This window comes from Coregonus lavaretus, assembly GCF_964263955.1.
Source record: "Coregonus lavaretus genome assembly, chromosome: 31".
Classification (NCBI taxonomy): Eukaryota; Metazoa; Chordata; class Actinopteri; order Salmoniformes; family Salmonidae; genus Coregonus; species Coregonus lavaretus.
Window position 1 is genome coordinate 39,123,590 of NC_140018.1, and position 20,327 is coordinate 39,143,916.

Here is a 20,327-nt window from a genome sequence, read left to right on the forward strand (position 1 = left end):
CCAATTCGCATACCGCCCCAACAGATCCACAGATGACGCAATCTCAATCGCACTCCACACTGCCCTTTCCCACCTGGACAAAAGGAACACCTACAGTGGGTAAAAAAAGTATTTAGTCAGCCACCAATTGTGCAAGTTCTCCCACTTAAAAAGATGAGAGGCGCCTGTAATTTTCATCATAGGGACACGTCAACTATGACAGACAAAATAAGAAAAATAAATCCAGAAAATCACATTGTAGGATTTTTAATGAATTTATTTCCAAATTATGGTGGAAAATAAGTATTTGGTCACCTACAAACAAGCAAGATTTCTGGCTCTCACAGACCTGTAACTTCTTCTTTAAGAGGCTCCTCTGTCCTCCACTCGTTACCTGTATTAATGGCACCTGTTTGAACTTGTTATCAGTATAAAAGACACCTGTCCACAACCTCAAACAGTCACACTCCAAACTCCACTATGGCCAAGACCAAAGAGCTGTCAAAGGATATATACTAGGCGGTGTCAGAGGAAAGGCCAAACATTTGTCAAAGACTCCAGTCACCCGAGTCATAGACTGTAATCTCTCCTTTGTTTTTACACTGCTGCTACTCTCTGTTTATTATCTATGCGTAGGCACTTTACCCCTACCTACATATACAAATTACCTCGACCAGTTATATAGCCTTGTTATAGTTATTTTATTGTGTTACATTTTATTTTTTACTTTAGTTTATTTAGTAAATATTTTCTTAACTCTATTTCTTGAACTGCATTGTTGGTTAAGGGCTTGTATGTAAGCATTTCACGGTTATGTCTACACCAGTTGTATTCAGCAATTTTATTTTATTTGATGCTCTATACCACAATGATACCAAAGCGATGCCACGGCAAAAAATAAGGCATATTAGCCAGTCACATAATGTCACGTAAACAGACGGATAAACTCAGCTACTGCTCTGATGAATCGTTGGGCATCTTTTGAGTTCAATATCATTACAAAATAAAAAATGTACGTGCATTTTTCCGAGACAGCCATGTACAGTGCCTTCAGAAAGTATTCACACCCCTTTTTCCACATTTTGTTGTGTGCCTGAATTTCAAATTGATTTTATGTCACTGGCCTACACACAATATCACATAATGTCCAAGTGGAATTATGTTTTTAGACATTTTTACAAATTAATTCAAAATGAAAAGCTGAAATGTCTTGAGTCAATAAGTATTCAACCCCTTTGTTTATGGCAAGGGTAAATAAGTTCAGGAGAAAAAATGTGCTTAACAAGTCAGACATTGAATATCCCTTATTAATTGCACTTTGGATGGTGTATCAATGATACAGGCGTCCTTCCTAACTCAGTGGCCGGAGAGGAAGGAAACTGCTCAGGGAAGGAAACTGCTCAGGGATTTCACCATGAGGACAATGGTGACTTTAAAACAGTTAGAGTTTAATGGCTGTGATGGGAGAAAACTGAGGATGGATCAACAACATTGTAGTTACTCCACAATACTAACCTAAATGACAGAGTGAAAAGAAGTAAGCCTGTACAGAATACAAATATTCCAAAACATGCATCCTGTTTGCAATAAGGCACTAAAGTAAAACTGCTAAGAAATTAACTTTATGTCCTGAATACAAAGTGTTATGTTTAGGGCAAATCCAACACAACACATCACTGAGTACCACTCAAATCAAATTGTATTTGTCACATGTGCCAAATACAACAGGTGTAGACCTTACAGTGAAATGCTTACTTACAAGCCCTTAACCAACAATATAGTTTTAAGAAAGAAGACACAAAAATATGAAATAAAAGAATACGAAATAAAAGTAACAAATAATTAAAGAGCAGCAGTAAAAATAACATTAGCGAGGCTATATACAGGGGGTACCGGTACCAAGTCAATGTGCTGGGGAACCGGTTAATTGAGGTAATATGTACATGTAGGTAGAGTTATTAAAGTGACTATGCATAGATAATAAACAGAGAGTAGCAGCAGCGTAAAAGGGGAGGGGAGGGGGGTAATGCAAGTAGTCTGGGTAGTCATTTGATTAGATGTTCTGGAGTCTTATGGCTTGGGGGTAGAAGCTGTTTAGAAGCCTTGTGGACCAAGACTTGGCTCTCCGGTACCGCTTTCCGCGAGGTAGCGGAGAGAACAGTCTGACTAGGGTGGCTGGAGTCTTTGGCAATTTTTTGGGCCTTCCTCTGACACCACCTGGTATTGAGGTCCTGGATGGCAGGAAGCTTGGCCCCAGTGATGTACTGGGCCGTACGCACTACACTCTGTAGTGCCTTGCGGTCGGAGGCCGAGCAGTTGCCATACCAGGCAGTGATGCAACCAGTCAGGATGCTCTCGATGGTGCAGCTGTAGAACTTTTTGAGGATCTGAGGACCCATGCCAAATCTTTTCAGTCTCCTTAGGGGGAATAGGCTTTGTCGTGCCATCTTCACGATAGTCTTGGTATGCTTGAACTATGTTATTATTATTATTATTATTATTATTATTATTATTATAATATATATATATATTTTTTAGGGGGTAGAGCAGCTTTAATATTGCAGATAGATTGTAACTTCCATCAATGTAATTGTCTGCATCACTTCCAATCCCCCATGTTTTTTTTTTCATGCATATATATGTGAGGGGAAAAAAAGTATTTGATCCCCTGCTGATTTTGTATGTTTGCCCACTGACAAAGAAATGATCAGTCTATAATTTTAATGGTAGGTTTATTTGAACATTCAGCATAGTTCACACCCTCTTAAGCTTTAGCCCCACCCATCTATTGAAGGATTCACGTGAGGCCATGTGCTAAACAGTGAGTACGGTAGTGTACAACCAAAGATTTCAAGACTAAAGGCTGCTTTATACTACGTCTATCGACATGTCTGTAGACAGTTGTCGCAGTGATGTAATGAACTTTCTATTGTCGTCCGACATCGAACTTGTTATGAAAAGTATAAACATAAAAACGACAGGCTTCATGACATCAGCAGCCTGGTGGTCCAAAATAGCATAACTGTTGTATTTTGACACAAATAAACCCACCCGTTTAAAAATGAATTTAGAATATGTCTGTCTAGCAAACCAGGCAACTCAAAGCAATTGTTTCTAGCTTGTTAGCTTACGGTAAGTTAGCTGGCTAGCCAGTTCAAATAACTACCATATCATATAGCTGACAAGGTCTTAACTTGAGCTAATTTGTATTCATTATTACAGGACAAAAAACTCACAACAAGATCGTTATTTACATGTTAATGGCACGCTAATTACAGAAAATAGCTTACGGTTGTGAGTGTGACAATTAAAGCAGGGCATTCCACTGGAGAATTTTAGAACTTGGACACTGTCTCGTTGGCCTAACATTATATCCTAATTTGACTTTGGTGCAGGTCATGTTGTTCTTTACCATTACCATCTCTGGTAAACACATTCTATATAAAATAAAATCAAAGTTTGTCACATGCACAGGATACAGAAGGTATAACCGGTACAGTGAAATGGTTACTTGCATAATGGAGTCTTTTGTTTAAACATGTAGCGAGCTAGCTAGCTAGCTAGCTAGCAAAACAATGAGCCATAATCCAACTCATAATGTTGCTACCCTGCATGAATCTACAGGTCGCTAAAGCTAACCAACTAGCTAGGTTCTATGTTAGCTATCTAGCTAACATTAGGCTATAACTAGCAATGCAAATGGCTCTGAGATACGAATAATATTATTACACAGATTATACAAGTAACGTTAGCTAGCGAGCCAGCCAGCCAGCTAACGTTAGCTAGCTAGCTAACCGTACGCTTTAACTCGCAATAAACGACTTTCTGACAAAATTTGAAACGTGTAATAAATCTGAAAATGTAGATAGCTAGACTCTCTTATACATGGATGAACACTTCTCCCTCTCTGTCACAGATGCCATGGTTGCCCTTAGTTTGAAGATGTAATCCGGAGAGGGGTGTTTTATACAACAGCCTTCTGTGTTCTCTTTTCGACTCACTCTGCATTTGCAATCAAATGCCTGAATTTTCTCCATCTCCTTAGCTATCATACTGTGTTTCCACCAGGCATTCAACTGATTTCCAAACTCGGTCCTCCAGAAAGTGGAGCGCCTTAGCAACACTTTTGCAGTTCTTCGTGATATTGTTAAAAAAAGCCACTTTAGAAAGGATTATCTATACATACTAATCAGCTCATGTTATAGACAGAAGCGTGCTACATCGCAGAACAATCCAAACTTATCTCTCGGCATATCCAGCCCATCCATTATCTCAATCAATCATGGCTAGCAGGAAGGTCCCTGTCTTTTTCCGTGGCTAAACCAACTAAGCTTGTAATTTAACAATTTTATTTGTATTTACAGATGGCATACACGTTTGTTATTAAGGCACATGAAAGTTCACATGTTCCAGAAGGCATTTCTGCCAAAAAATGCATTTTGATTGAAAAAAAGTATGTTCAAATGCCTCTCCTGTGAAGTAGTGATGCACTACATACACCTAGTTTCCTGAAATGACTCACAAATGTGGAATAAGTCAAGGGTATATGAATACTTTCTGAATGCACTGTATGCATTAATGAATCAATTATACAATCAATTTGACATACATTTGTAAAAACAAACTACATAACATAATGGTAATCATTTATTTGAATGGTAAATCTCTATTGATAAACTGGGTATATCTAAATGTAGCCTATCCACAATACAAGTGAATGCATATTCTATAGGAGTGTGTGCATTGAGTTATTGAGCTTGTTTTGGCTGATTTCATGGGGCTACAGATGACAATCTGTTTCCCTTCCATTTGGTACTTATTTTATTACACTGATCAACAACATTTGCATAGTGAAGATTTGCGCTGTCTCTTTAACCAGTAATGAGGTCAAGGCAAGATGGGGGTGGCCCATTGGAGCACAGTCAGTTTGCTGAGGCAGTCGATAATCTTTGGGAGAGAGTGAATTAATTAAGTGAATGAATGACGTTTTCGGTGGAAATCAGCTTTGAAATCATATTTTGCGTTATGGTTTCACAAACAAAGTACTAGGGTAGTGAATTGATTTAGGCTTTAGCTGTAAGCTAGCAAGGAAAGTTAGCCTACAATAGCTGGAAGCTACCAGTATCTTTCATAGTAAAGTGTTCTAGCCTGTATGGACATTGTTTTGTGAACAGTAATTAACAGTTTCAAAATTTCTACGTGCAGTGTTGCATTATTCAAGTGTTTTAACTTCTGTGCAGCATGAGTGGTTAGCTAACATGATGCAGCCCAGACTCCCAGTGCAGGCTAGCAATGAGTAAGTGGAGAGGCACGATGCGCAATATACAGTGCCTTCTGAAAGTATTCAGACCCTTTGACTTTTTCCACATTTTGTTACGTTACAGCTTAAAAAAATTAAAACATCTCAGCAATCTACACGCACAACCCCATAATGACAAAGCGAAAACAGGTTTTTAGATTTTTTTTCCAAATGTATAAAAATTATAAACATAACTTATTTACATAAGTATTCAGACCCTTTGCTATGCGACTCAAAATTGAGGTCAGGTGCATCCTGTTTCCATTGATCATCCTTGAGATGTTTCTACAACTTGATTGGAGTCCACCTGTCGTAAATTCAATTGATTGGACATGATTTGGAAAGGCACACACCTGTCTATATAAGGTCCCACAGTTGACAGAGCATGTCAGAGCAAAAACCAAGCCATGAGGTCGAAGGAATTGTCCGTAGAGCTCTGAGACGTGATTGTTTCGAGGCACAGATCTGGGGAAGGGTACCAAACATTTTCTGCAGCATTGAAGGTCCCCAAGAACACATTGGCCTCAATCTTTCTTAAATGGAAGAAGTTTGGAACCACCAAGACTCTTCTTAGAGCTGGCCGCCCGTCCAAACGGGGGAGAAGGGCCTTGGTCAGGGAGGTGACCAAGAACCCGATGGTCCAGAGTTCCTCTGTGGAGATGGTTGTCCTTCTGGAAGGTTCTCCCATCTCTGTAGCACTCCACCTATCAGGCCTTTATGGTAGAGTGGACAGACAGAAGCCACTCCTCAGTAAAAGGCACATGACAGCCCACTTGGAGTTTGCCAAAAGGCACATAAAGGACTCTCAGACCATGAGAAACAAGATTCTCTGGTCTGATGAAACCAAGATTGAACTCTTTCGCCTGAATGCCAAGTGTTACGTCTGGAGGAAACCTGGCACCATCCCTACAGTGAGGCATGGTGGTGGCAGCATCTTGCTGTGGAGATGTTTTTCAGCTGCAGGGACTGAGAGACTAGTCAGGATCGAGGGAAAGATGAACGGAGCAAAGTACAGAGAGATCCTTGATGAAAACCTGCTCCAGAGCCTCAGACGGTGTGAATCTTCACCTTCCAACAGGACAACAACCCTAAGCGCACAGCCAAGACAACACAGGAGCTTCAGAGGATCTGCAGAGAAGGATGGGAGAATCTCCCCAAATACAGGTGTGCCAAGATTGTAGCATCATACCCAAGAATACTTAAGGCTGTAATCGCTGCCAAAGGTGTAATATTTCAGATTTTTATGTTTAATACGTTTGCAAACATTTCTACAAACCTGTTTTTGCTTTGTCATTATGGGGTATTGTGATAGATTGATGAGGGGGGAAAAAACAATTGAATCAATTTTAGAATAAGGCTGTAACATAACAAAATGTGGAAAAAGTCAAGGGGTCTGAATGCTTTCCGAATGCGCTGTAACTGTCAATTTACTTTACCCCATCACTACTGCCCGAGTGTGGGTGTGTGTGGGGGGGCTGCCCGTTTGTGTGTCTGCCTGTGTGGTTGTGTCTGGTCTCCTGCGCTGCTGAGGCAGCACACAGGCCTCCAGTCAGGTGAGTCTCTCTTACGCACCTCCACTCTGGCAGTTCACTTGGGTAAACACACACCGTGTGATTTGTGGTTAGGTTCAGGACACATACACACACACACACACACAAGCAGTATTGGCATGGGCTCATGTACGCATGTAACCCCTGTCCCCAGGTGTATCTGAAGCACCGTAACTGTTGGTTTAGCTGTTTTTGGCCTGTAAGTACTTGTGTACGGTTTTGAATTTGCATCTTAAAAACCTTAGTTTATAATGTATTCTTAATCATAGCTCAGTGACAGCTCTCCTACACATGTCTAGGGCCAGAACTATTTTACGGACCAGAATCTCCAGAAGCCAGCGTACTAGTGTTTCCCTTAACATTGTACAGATGGCCTAATGAACACGAGCCTGTATTCCCCCTTAATGCATACTGGATGTTGGTGTGTACATGAGGGTTAAGGATTAAAACACTATGGATGTGTCCCAAATGGCACCCTATTCCCTATAGTGCACTACTCTTGACCAGGGCCCAATACCAATATAGGGAATAGGGTGCCATTTGGGATGCATCCACTATCTTAGAAAGCAGTGGGTCCTGGGGGAGACTCTGGGTTTACAGTAAATAGGCCAGTAGGAAGGGGCAGGAAACATCAATAAGGAAGAAGCTGCAATTCTCAGCTCTCTTAATTAGGCTGCATTTTAATTGTGTATTCTTGACTTCTCTCTCCCCCCTCCATCTCTCTCTTTCTCCCTCCATATCGCTCTCTCCCCCTCCATCCCTCCATCTCGCTTTCTCCCACTCTAGGTTGCGGTGGTGAAGATGAAGAACACAGAACGCGTGTACGCCATGAAGATCCTGAACAAATGGGAGATGCTGAAGAGAGCCGAGGTAAGGATCATACTGTACTGTAGTGTCCAAAATCTCCAATTGAAAGCTATAAATAGAACTGCTAGAACGGATATTCCCACTCAAGTCAAGGTCCTGTGCTGGGTGTAAACTGACATGTGCTCCCAATAAGTGCTCAAGGCTTAATTTTCATGGTTGACAATTATTATGTTAGCCACGGTCACCCAGACAAACACTTGTGTTGCAAAAGCAGAAAGAATATCTCCACTCAGAAGATTTCCTACATACCTAACAGCTAAATGTGTTGGGTAGGCATAATTCCAGAAACATTCCCCAAGTTCCAGAGGTTTTCAGAAATCCTGGTTGAAGGTTTCCCTCTGGTTATTCCCTGCTCCTGATTCTGGGAATCCTCCAACCTGGATTTCTTTAAACCTGGGAACTTTGTAAGTGACTAAATCTTTAAGAAATATGCCAACATTCATATAAAAGGTGTGTTAAGAGGCTTTTTAGTATGAGTAAAATTTTGTTGCACCCTTTGAAGGGCAAAGGGTTGCATCACACACAGACTATTACTACACCGGCGGTCACAAGTCATGACCGCAGTCAATTTCCACGTGACTGTTTAGTCACAGTAATTAGGTTTCTCCAAGCTCTGATGCTTCTGATGGTCATTAGTAGCCTACCAAACGTACTAACCGCCTGGTACTCAGCACTCTATTGTCCCTCTAATCACTCTGACGTCAATACAAATGTAATTGAAAATCTAATCAAACACTTCATGAGAGCCTATGAGCTCATGTTGCGCAACATTTCTATAGGCTATGCAATTGCATGAGAAAACAGAGTAATGGCCTCTATTAAAAAGAGGAGGATCCCATCAGCTTTCAATAGGCTTACTATATTTATTTCTCAACTTTCCTAATACTAAGCACATTGCTTCTCTTTACAACAGGAGTATAGCCTACCTGGCTAGCATGAAAATGAACAACGGGAAAAGCGTCCACTATTCGCTATTTAAGTGCATAGACGACATGTCTTTTTTTTCCACTGCCACTGTTTCGAAACAGGTGCATGATTATGGTCCATTCTAAATCAAAAGAAATTTCACATATATATATATATATATATATATATATATATATATATATATATATATATATATATATATATATATATATATATTATTTAGTATATGTAAAGACAATATTAAATCAAGAATAGTGTGATGGGTGACAATATTAGCCTATCAATTTAAGACAAGAAACAGTGCACGTTTTTTGTGACTTTTTCAAATCGTAGTCGCACACCTCATGTAGCCTAGCCCATAGGCCTATATGTTTTCATAAGGCTTGTATCACAACTAAAGTGGCCAAATAACTTCCTAAAATGAGGCACATTAATCCACTTTACAAGTTGTGTAGAGCCTAACTGGCATACATATGCTGTGCATGAGTTTCAAGTTTGGGGAAGATAATTCTCACCATAAAAATGCACCTTTATAATAAAAGCATTACATGCATAATCACATTTGTGGGCACTTTTGAGAATAGTGTTTTCCTGCTAATGGAACATTAGCGCTTATAGTCTACTGCCATGTGTGCATTGCTACGCTTATAATGTGAAGAAATAGCGTAATAATTTATCAACATTTTAGCTAATCGTTTTCATCTGTTGCGTCAGGCTCATTGCTTAAAACAGCTTTTTTTAATGCTAGTGGTTGTATTAAGTTAGGATCTATTGCATCCCACAACTCTCCCAGACTATGTTTGGAATATTTCTTTCTCGCACAGAATAGAATAGGTCAACTTTTGTCAACTATGGGGGATAGTAGATTGACATAGGCTAGTGCTTTTGCTGTTCATTAGGCCTACTCATCTTGTTGGCTGACGAAAAGTAAATGTGGATGGAATTGGATAAGGACACGCGCAGTTGCGTCCCCGATGTGTCTGTCTTCACTTGTAGCCTGTGAGAAAGACCCGATCACGTGACTGAGAGCCATGTGAGTGAGTGGTGCTTTGGCACGCAGCCGGGAGAAGGGAATTATAATTATTATATTCAGCCCAAGGGCATTACGGCCACACAAAGGGGATGCAGCCGGGAAATTCGAGGCATTATCAAGTGCTTGTCAAATTGTGAATGAGAGACCGATGAAGTGTGTACAGCCTGCGCAAGAAACAAAGCAGGGCTCATGCCTTTCAACTTTTTACAAATCACCATCATGCAGCCTTAGAATGTATTAAAAAACATAAAGCCCAACATTTGTATCACAACTAAAGTTACATAAATAACTCTAAATTAAGCATATAGGAGTACCTGTTTCTTTGTTAACCGCTCAACACAGAATAACCGCATGTGTGCCGCACTCCCTCAAATCGTTTGGCAAAAATATCCTATCTATTTTAATCAGCTATTTTCAATTGCATTCTTCATATTATTAAATAATATGAAATAATGCCACGGAATTCTAAGCAAATCTTGTCTGCTAAATGAGCTAGTGTAGCCCACAGCCATATGGCATAGCCAGATCAGGGACTAACATAAGGATAACTAGAGTATGCTATTCTGTTCTTCTGAAATAGACTACATTTTCTTCAAATCATGTTTCTTTAAACCTGTCTAAAATAAATAATGGATTTATTGTGATGGTGTAGGCTATATTACATGGATTTATTAGACTTTTTAAAATGTAGATGTTCCAAAGGTCTGCATCAGTGGCTTGTAGGCTATGCGTGGAAGCCAGGAGATGCTAAATGTGTTTATGTTAATGTATGGTCAATTTCTGTGAGACCGGCAGTTATTTGCTTGACAATCACCGGCTGACAAAATTTCATGACTGTCACAGCTAACTATTATCCTTGGAGGCTCGGCTTTAGTGTAATACCACTGTCCACGAGTATAGTTAGCCAGGTTGCCCCTAGTCACTGATCCAGGGTCAGATATTCATTAATCCCTGCAATGCTCAAGGTTAGGATTGATCCAAATCAACTGATCCTAGACCTGTGGTAAAGGACATTGAGCTGAACCTAGTCAGCCTCTCTGGAGTTATTCTGGTGTAGGGTGAATTTCACCCTACACCAGTATTCTAAGCTGGAGTGTGGAGGGCCGGGCCAGGACGGCCATTTTTCTTTGACTGTGCCGCTCTCCACATCTTCACCTAGTTTCAGCCCAATGGGCTCTGACAGTGGCCTGAGGCCCCGACACACTGCGTCATGGGAGCTTTTGTCAGTAATGGTCAGTAATCCCCATCCCACAATCCCTCAGTGTCTGTAAAGCCTAGGCAAGACGGGTGTGGAGTTTACGACTGTACTGTACACACTGCCTGCAGCATGGCATTCCAACCAGCAGCGGAGGAATCTTTAGTATTTAAAGATGAATAGATAGATGGATAGGTAAATAAATGGGTATGTAGACCCTAGATAGATTGATAGACAGATGGATGGATAGACAGATGGGACTCGCAAACAAACCACATTGCACATCACTGTTTAATTTCGTCAACAATAACTATGACGACAAATATTTGTCAACAACCTATTTTCCCTGACGAAAACTGATGACTATAACGAGACCAGATACCATGAAAAAAAATGATAACTGTAACAAATGAGTTTTCATTTTAGTTGACGGAAATGTGACGAGACGAGAATTCCACGTGTGACTAACATGCTGAATAGATCGGGCGTGCGCCCTCGCGCGCATGTTGATTTTGTCCATCCACACCTGACGCAATCAGGACACTCAGGTTGAAATATCTGGAGTGTGGACCTTAGTTCATCTGTCAATCACCCACGTGGGTATATACTCCTAAAAACCAATGAGGAGATGGGAGAGGTGGGACTTGTAGCGTGTCAAGTGTCAAAAATAGAACCAAGTTCTATTTTAGCGCCTGGCTATGCAGATGCGCACGAGAAGTTTGGATGAAATGATTGAATAACATGTATGTGTACATTAATTTAGCAACGCACGCATCGCGAGCGGTGTGGTCAGCATGTAATGGACACTCAATTTGACATCAAATCTCCTTTTCATCTGTTTTGTCCAATCATAAGCATGCATGGTTTTGCATAATATTAATGCTATTTGCTGAAATTAGGAGCAGTAATATTGCTGGCATCGTTGGAATGCTCAGATTCTACCATTTTAAGGGAATCACTGTTATTAACCCCCATCCTAAGGTTATGATGGGAAGAAAAGAGCTGTATGCCTAAATTGTTTAACCTGTAGCCAAGACTTTGTAGCTTAGGCTACATTTTACATTTTAGTCATTTAGCAGATGCTCTTATCCAGAGCGACTTACAGTTAGTGAGTGCATACATGTTTTATTTTTTTAATAGTTTTTTATTGTTTTTATACTACAGTGCATTTGGAAAGTATTCAGACCCCTTGACTTTTTCCACATTTTGTTTTGCTACAGACTTATTCTAAAAACTCATCAATCTACACACAGTAACCCATAGTGAAAAAGCAAAAACAGGTTTTTAGATTTTTGTTCAATTTTATAAAAAATAAAAAACTGAAATATAACATTTACATAAGTATTCAGACCCTTTACTCAGTACTTTGTTGAAGCATCTTTGGCAGCGATTATAGCCTTTAGTCTTATTGGGTATGAAGCTACAAGTTTGGCACACCTGTATTTGGGGAGTTTCTCCCATTCTTCTGTGCAGATCCTCTCAAGCTCTGTCAGGTTGGATGGGAGCGTCGCTGCACAGCTATTTTCAGGTCTCTCCAGAGATGTTCGATCGTGTTCAAGTCCGGTCTCGGGCTGGGCCACTCAAGGACATTCAGAGACTTGTCCTGAAGCCACTCCTGCTTTGTCTTGGCTGTGTGCTTAGGGTCATTATCCTGTTGGAAGGTGAACCTTCACCCCCAGTCTGAGGTCCTGAGCGCTCTGGAGCAGGTTTTCATCAAGGATCTCTCTACTTTGCGCCGTTCATCTTTCCCTTGATCCTGACTAGTCTCCCAGTCCCTGCAGCTGAAAAACATCCCCACAGCATGATGCTGCCACCACCATGCTTCATTGTAGGGATGGTGCCAGGTTTCCTCCAGACGTGACACTTGGCAGTCAGGCCAAAGAGTTCAATCTTGCTTTCATCAGACCAGAGAATCTTGCTGCAGAGTGCTGCAGAGATGGTTGTCCTTCTGGAAGGTTCTCCCATCTCCACAGAGGAACTGTGGAGCTCTGTCAGTGTGACCATTGGGTTCTTGGTCACCTCCCTGACCAATGCCCTTCTCTCAGTTTGGTCAGGCGGCCAGCTCTAGGAAGAGTCTTGGTGGTTCCAAACTTCTTCCATTTAAGAATGATGGAGGCCACTGTTTTCTTGGAGACATTCAATGCTGCATACATTTTTTTAGTACCCTTCCACAGATTTGTGCGTCGACACAATCCTGTCTCGGAGCTCTACGGACAATTACTTGGACCTCATGGCTTGGTTTTTGCTCTGACATGCTCTGTCAACTGTGGGACCTAATATAGACAGGTGTGTGCCTTTCCAAATTGTGTCCAATCAAGGATGATCAATGGAAACAGGATGCACCTGAGCTCAATTTCGAGTCTCATAGCAAAGGGTCTGAATACTTATGTAAATAAGGTATTTCTGTTTTGTTTTTTTAAATATAAAGTAGCAAATATTTATAAAAACCAGTTTTTGCTTTGTCATTATGGGGTATTGTGTGTAGATTGGTGAAATGTTTTATCCATTCTAGAATAAGGCTGTAATGTCACAAAATGTGGAAAAAGGGAATGGGTCTGAATACTTTCCAAATGCACTGTATATGGTAAATCATGGCTGGCATTGGTTACAATCTGCCACAATAGCAATGCGCCAGCTATATGAGGGGATAGTAGCCCTAGTTGGACATGGCTATCTTAATGTGCACGATGGAACTTAAAGGTCAATCTGAATTATGTCATGGGGGAAAAAATGGAGTGACTAATATGTGACTAAAATGACCGTGAGTTTTAGTCGACTGATAACTAAAACTAAGAAGGATGAAATGACTAAAATGGGACTAAGACCAAAAGGTATTTTAGTCATAAAGACTAAGACTGAAACTAAATCTAAAATACCTGACAAATTGAAATTGTTACAAATCCACTGTTAGAACACAATACATTGTTGGGCCCTGGATTGTGATGTCAGTCTGGTTAAATACTGTAGCTACACACAGTTGTTTGAGTATGCCCATTGCCCAATAGGTTATTGCTGTGTTTGTTTGTTATTTTCAGTCTAGGAATAGATTTTGTAAGCATCTGTACCTGTTAAGTTATTTTTCCAAAGGGGAATAGGTTCTACAATTTTTTTTTTGCCCTGGAACATGCAGACACATCAGGGTCCTTCACTACATATTCGTCGCCAAACCCACTGGCTCCAGGCCATCTATAAATCACTGCTAGGCAAATCCCCGCCTTATCTTAGCTCATTGGTCACCATAGCAACACCCACCCGTAGTCTGCGCTCCAGCGGGTATATCTCACTGGTCATCCCCAAAGCCAACACCTCCTTTGGCCGCAATTCCTTCCAGTTCTCTGCTGCCAATGACTGGAACAAATTGCAAAAATCTCTGAAGCTGGAGACACTTATCTCCCTCACTAACTTTAAGCATCAGTTGTCAGAGCACCTTACCGATCACTGCACCTGTACACAGCCCATCTGAAATTAGCCCGCCCAACTACCTCATCCCTATATTGTTATTTATTTTGCTCATTTGTACCCCAGTATCTCTATTTGCACATCATCTCTTGCACATCATTCCAGTGTTAATACTAAATTGTAATTATTTTGCACTATAGCCTATTTTATTGCCTTACCTCCATAACTTGCTAAATTTGCACACACTGTATATATATGTATTTCTGTTTCTGTATTTTTGACTTTGTTTTGTTTTACCCCATATGTAACTCTGTGTTGTTGTTTTTTATCGCACTGCTTTGCTTTATCTTGGCCAGGTCGCAGTTGTAAATGAGAACTTGTTCTCAACTGGTTTACCTGGTTAAATAAAGGTGAAATAAATAAAATAAAAAATAAATAAAAAGTATTGCAGACTCCAGCAAAAAGTTTTGCAATGGAAAACTATTGGTCAAGCTCCGGTAGTAAAATAAGTAGCTTTACACGAGCCGGAATGGCTCATAGGAGCAGGAGTCAATCTCCTGTGTCTGTAGTGTGAGGCAGCTGACGTACAAGTACACCTTCTGGACAGGATGCTAGTCTGTTGCACGTCCTTGCCCCTAATCCACCTCTTTAATGCTGAGTGTCAAGCAAGAGACTCATCAGTCCCATTTTTAGTCTTTGGTATGACTCGGTCGGGGATCGAACTCCCAACCTTCCAGTCTCAGGCGGACACTCAAACCACAAAACCACAGAGTTGGTACATTTATGTAGTACCTTCCCGTAAAAAAAATTGTTGGCATTTGTTGGCAAATTTGTTCGCATTTAGCGTGACCAATTAGTGAAATATTTTGATAATATGGACAAAATTCACCTGTTAGGGTATTATACACTGAGTGTACAAAGCATTAGCAACACCTGCTCTTTACATGACGTAGACTGGCCAGGTGAATCCAGGTCAAAGCTATCATCCTTTATTGATGTCACTTGTTAAATCCACTTCAATCAGTGTAGTTGAAGGGGAGGAGACAGGTAAAAAAAATTCTTTTTAAGCCTTGAGACATGCATTGTGTGTGTTCCATTCAGAGGGTGAATGGGCAAGACAATATTTAAGTGCCTTTTGAACGGGGTATGGTAGTAGGTGCCAGGTGCACCCGTTTGAGTGTGTCAAGAATTGCAACGCAGCTAGGTTTTTCACGCTCAACAGTTTCCAGTGTATATGAAGAATGGTCCACCACCCAAAGGACATCCAGTCAACTTGACATAACTGTGGGAAGCATTGGAGTCAACATGGGCCAGAATCCCTGTGGAATGCTTTCGACACCTTGCCCCGACGAATTGAGGATGTTCTGAGGGCAAAAGGGGGTGCAAAACAATATTATGGAGGTGTTCCTAATGTTTTTAACACTCAGTGTACATGCGTAGTGTCTTTTAGACACATTCATACGTTTCAAATTTTGCACACAAAAGTAGGGTTGCAAAATTCCCGGAAGCTTTCCCAAAGTTCCCATGTTTTTCCAGAGATCCTGTTTGGAGGATTCCTGGAATCAGGTGGGAATAGCAAACAGCACTGAACATACCGGTAGTCCTGTTTGCCCCCATGACATCAGTCTCGTCATGTTATAGTGAGTAAGAGCGAGTAAGCGCGGGATCTATGAATGACCGATTGTGTGCGAGGGAAATTGTGCAAAAGAAAGACTGCTCGAGTGAGAGGAAGAGTACGGGAAATTTAGTGACAGGAGGCGGGTCAAAGATGTGGTTTTTAGTGATTTTTCAAGAATTCCCCGTTCAGACTGACCTGTATGAAATTGACCTTTTCTAAGAGTATTTTACTGTTTTCCAATTCTCTGTTGATCCACATCTGTGTGTGTCTGTGTGTGAGAATTGAGGTTATAGGTCTATGTGTATGTGTGTGTGTGTTTGTATGCGTACCTGTATGTGCACGAAAGTAGGGAATATGTCATAGCTGACCCCTCGATGCCATTGTTTCCCACACAGACGGCATGTTTCCGCGAGGAGAGGAACGTTCTAGTGAACGGAGACTGCCAGTGGATCACCACCCTCCACTACGCCTTCCAGGATGACAACTTCCTGGTAACAGCTTTACACACACACACATTATGTTCTTCTATCCTTTTGGGGACCTAAAGTTAATTTTCATTCAAAATCCTATTTTCCCTAACCCCAAACCCTTAACCTAACTCCTAAACCTAACCACTAACCCCTTACCCTATCCCTAATTGTAACCCTAACCCTAAGCTTAAAATAGCATTTGTCCTCATGGGGACGTGGGAAATGTCCCTATGAGGGATAATTTTCCTTGTTTTACTATCCTTGTGGGGACATTTGGGGATTGTAGGTCCCCACAAGGATAGAAGAACCAACCCACACACGCACACACACACTTGTGTATACTCTGTCTGGGTGTGTAGTATCTGTGCGTGTGTATACCTCATTATAACCCATACCCGTCTCTCCTCTGCAGTACCTGGTGATGGACTACTATGTGGGAGGAGACCTCTTGACCCTGCTCAGTAAGTTTGAGGACCGTCTCCCAGAGGACATGTCCAAGTTCTATGTGGCCGAGATGGTGCTGGCCATCCACTCTATACACCAACAACACTACGTCCACAGGTAAGAGGGATGTGTGTGTTTGTCAGTGTATCTGTGACCGATATATAGAATAAGCAGATCTCGCTCTGTGAGTGTGTGAAGAGAGGTGTGTGTGTGAATGTGAATCTGTGACAGGTATAGAGTAGGCAGAGCTATCTCTATGAGAGAGCTCTGCCTATGAGAGATCCCCTAACCCAATCTGAATGGGATGGATAGGTGTAATTGCCAACTATGCGGCGAAAGTTGGCTTTCCAATTGGGCTAAGTGGAGCCTCCTGCAAATTGCATTTCCCCCTATGGCATCCTTTCAGATTTGGGAACACCCGAGGGGTGGAGGAGCCAGCAGAAGGGGCTAGGGGCCAAAATGGAACGGGCCGTATTAGACTGTGATGTACTGTAGCGAGATAGAGGGGGAAACTGAGGGAGAGGGACAAGATTAATCAACAGAGGGAGGGAGGGAGAGAGATTGAGGGTGGGATAGAAGGGGAACGAAGAGAGAGGGAGATGATGTGTGAGAGAGAGAGGGAGCAACCGAACGACAGAATGGAGGAGTTGGGGGAAGCATACTTTCTCGCTGTGACGCACACTCTGACACACTTGCTGACTCTAAAACACACACACACACACACACACACACACACACACACTAGAGCTGGGACTATAAACCGAAAATGATTGTCACCGACTATACAGACTAGTTATCGCAGGCATTTTGCTGATATCGTTCATTATGATGAGTAGCCTACACTAGAGAAATGTGAAGTTTGAAATGAAATACATTCACTAATATGGGTGATTGTTAACCCTTGACATTCGTACCCGTATACGGATTGACAATGGCAGATTTGAGCACTAATAAGTGCTTAAATTGGAACGTAGTGGCTGTACAGTAACTGTCAGAGCTCTGGTGTTGACTGACAGACGTTCTGAATTTGAGCACCGCGTGTGACAGGAAGTTGCCCCCATCCCTCCCGGTAATTGGGCAACTTTTGCAACTTTTTTGTTGTCTGAGTGAGGGAAATGCACAAATTAAGGTGACTCAATGTAATAAATACCGCTTTGATGTCATAAAAGCAAGCCAAACACCCGTGAGTCCAAATGTGCAGATTTCCAAATCATAAAACGCATGCCATATACAGTGTAAACGTTTATGATCACTGTTTGATGTACAGTTACAAGATTACCTGGCGTCATAACCTGGGTTGTTCTGAACAGAATTATTGTGAAAAGATTTGCCGCGGCACACGCACCTGAATGCACTCATGACTCCTTTCTATGCGCACCAAAATTACGATCTGTTTCTCTGAATTGCCTTGTGAAAGCCTAACACTGTAAGATTGTATTTTATAACTTAGCTAGTCATGTTGGCAATAGAATAAGCTTTCAAATCATGGCTACCTGAACCAGATTTATAATGGAGCGGTTTTGGATTGCGTAAACAACAACAGTAATTGTGTGATGGCGGGGATGCAGGGTTGTGTTCCAAACGAAACGACTACAAGTGTGCTTGCTCTAGTTCCTCAACAGCACAGCAAAGAGAGCTCAAAAAGTACCTTATAGTTGAAGACTTTTCTTTGAGTCATAAAAGTGCATTGAAATTGCTTAGGAACGTTGCACACTTTGGAGAAGTGTGTGGCCACTTGGAGACACCAGTTAGTCCCCTCACTCAAGCCCTTGTAATTGTTTTGGTCTTATGTTGCACCTGTCCCACATTTTCCAGCAATAGTCTTATCATGTTACTGAATGTATCCAGAGTGTTTTCAGATTTCGTTATCAACGAATGCGGCGAAAAGTACAGTAAAATGTCACAAAATCAACAGTGGTAATGTTTGGATTCAGTCTTGTCAGGTGTAAAGGGTTAATGGGACAATTGATGGCTACAACCATCAAACTAGTAGTAGTAGTTTAAAGGATAAATGAAAACTGTGGTGCACATTAGTCTGAAATTAGAGGAGCCATGGTAGATTGCTTTAGTGAACTGATTGACAAACACACCTTACACTGTTTGTTTGGTCTCTACTCTAATGGTTGTGTGTAGATGCTTCGGTTTGTGCGAGAGAGAGAGAATATGAGACGGCAGGTAGCTTAGTGGGTAAGAGCGTTGTGCCAGTAACCGAAAGGTCGCTGGTTCTAATCCCCGAGCCGACTAGGTGAAAAATCTGTCAATGTGCCCCTGAGCAAGGCACTTAACCCTAATTGCTCCTGTAAGTCGCTCTGGATAAGAGCGTCTGCTAAATGACTAAAATGTAAAATGTAATGTAAAATATGAGTGTATCTGTAAAGAGAAATGTATGTGCTTGGCCTGTTAGTTTGTGTTGGGCTGGTTGTGTTTGTGTTTAGGTGTTTACGCCGTGCCCGTTGTGCCCACTGTGCCCAGCATGGTGCCAAGATTAGTACAACAGAGGGCACAGTTTGTGTGGCCTGCATCCAGCCAGGGAGCGTGAGTAGAGGGGGAACGGGAGAGAGAGAGATGGGAAGAGAGGGACGGTGGATGAACAATGCCAAGCTGTTCAGCTCCGAGAGCCACCCGGGAGAGAAATGTTGAGGGGAGGGTGTGTGTATTGAACCATACATTTTATCTGATGCACTTTAAGGTGCTCTTTAAGACAATGTCACAATGATATACAGGACTATATATTGGTGGAGAGGAGACATACTCACGGCCAATCAATTATCCCTGTATTGAAAGGTTGGTTTTACGCAGTTCCGTTATCCTAACCATTTTTCCCTGTCTGTCTCTCTCTCTTTCTCCTTCTCTCTCTCCTTCCCTCTCGCGCTCTCTCTCTCTCCTTCCCTCTCGCTCTCTCTCTCTCCTTCCCTCTCTCGCTCTCTCTCTCTCCTTCCCTCTCGCTCTCTCTCTCTCCTTCCCTCTCGCTCTCTCTCTCTCCTTCCCTCTCGCTCTCTCTCTCTCCTTCCCTCTCGCTCTCTCTCTCTCCTTCCCTCTCGCTCTCTCTCTCTCCTTCCCTCTCGCTCTCTCTCTCCTTCCCTCTCGCTCTCTCTCTCCTTCCCTCTCGCTCTCTCTCTCTCTCCTTCCCTCTCTCTCTCTCTCTCTCTCTCCTTCCCTCTCGCGCTCTCTCTCTCTCTCTCCTTCCCTCTCTCTCTCTCTCCTTCCCTCTCTCTCTCTCTCTCTCTCTCCTTCCCTCTCGCGCTCTCTCTCTCTCTCTCCTTCCCTCTCGCTCTCTCTCCTTCCCTCTCGCTCTCTCTCTCCTTCCCTCTCGCTCTCTCTCCTTCGCTCTCGCTCTCTCTCCTTCGCTCTCGCTCTCTCTCCTTCGCTCTCGCTCTCTCTCCTTCGCTCTCGCTCTCTCTCTCCTTCGCTCTCTCTCTCTCTCCTTCGCTCTCGCTCTCTCTCCTTCGCTCTCGCTCTCGCTCTCTCTCTCCTTCACTCTCGCTCTCTCTCTCCTTCACTCTCGCTCTCTCTCTCCTTCTCTCTCTCTCTCTCTCCTTCTCTCTC

The 20,327-nt window shown here is 42.1% G+C and overlaps 1 protein-coding gene across 2 annotated transcripts in view; it reads left to right on the forward strand.

The window, feature by feature from the left end:
- Positions 1–20,327, forward strand: part of LOC311107015 (serine/threonine-protein kinase MRCK beta-like) — a 178,017-nt gene that overhangs the window by 71,543 nt on the left and 86,147 nt on the right. For both annotated transcript variants that reach the window (XM_084149466.1, XM_084149467.1), the window contains exons 3-5: positions 7,615–7,698; positions 16,263–16,358; positions 16,750–16,898. In XM_084149466.1, the coding sequence (XP_084005592.1) occupies positions 7,615–7,698; positions 16,263–16,358; positions 16,750–16,898 (329 nt within the window). The remainder of the gene's footprint in view (positions 1–7,614; positions 7,699–16,262; positions 16,359–16,749; positions 16,899–20,327) is intronic.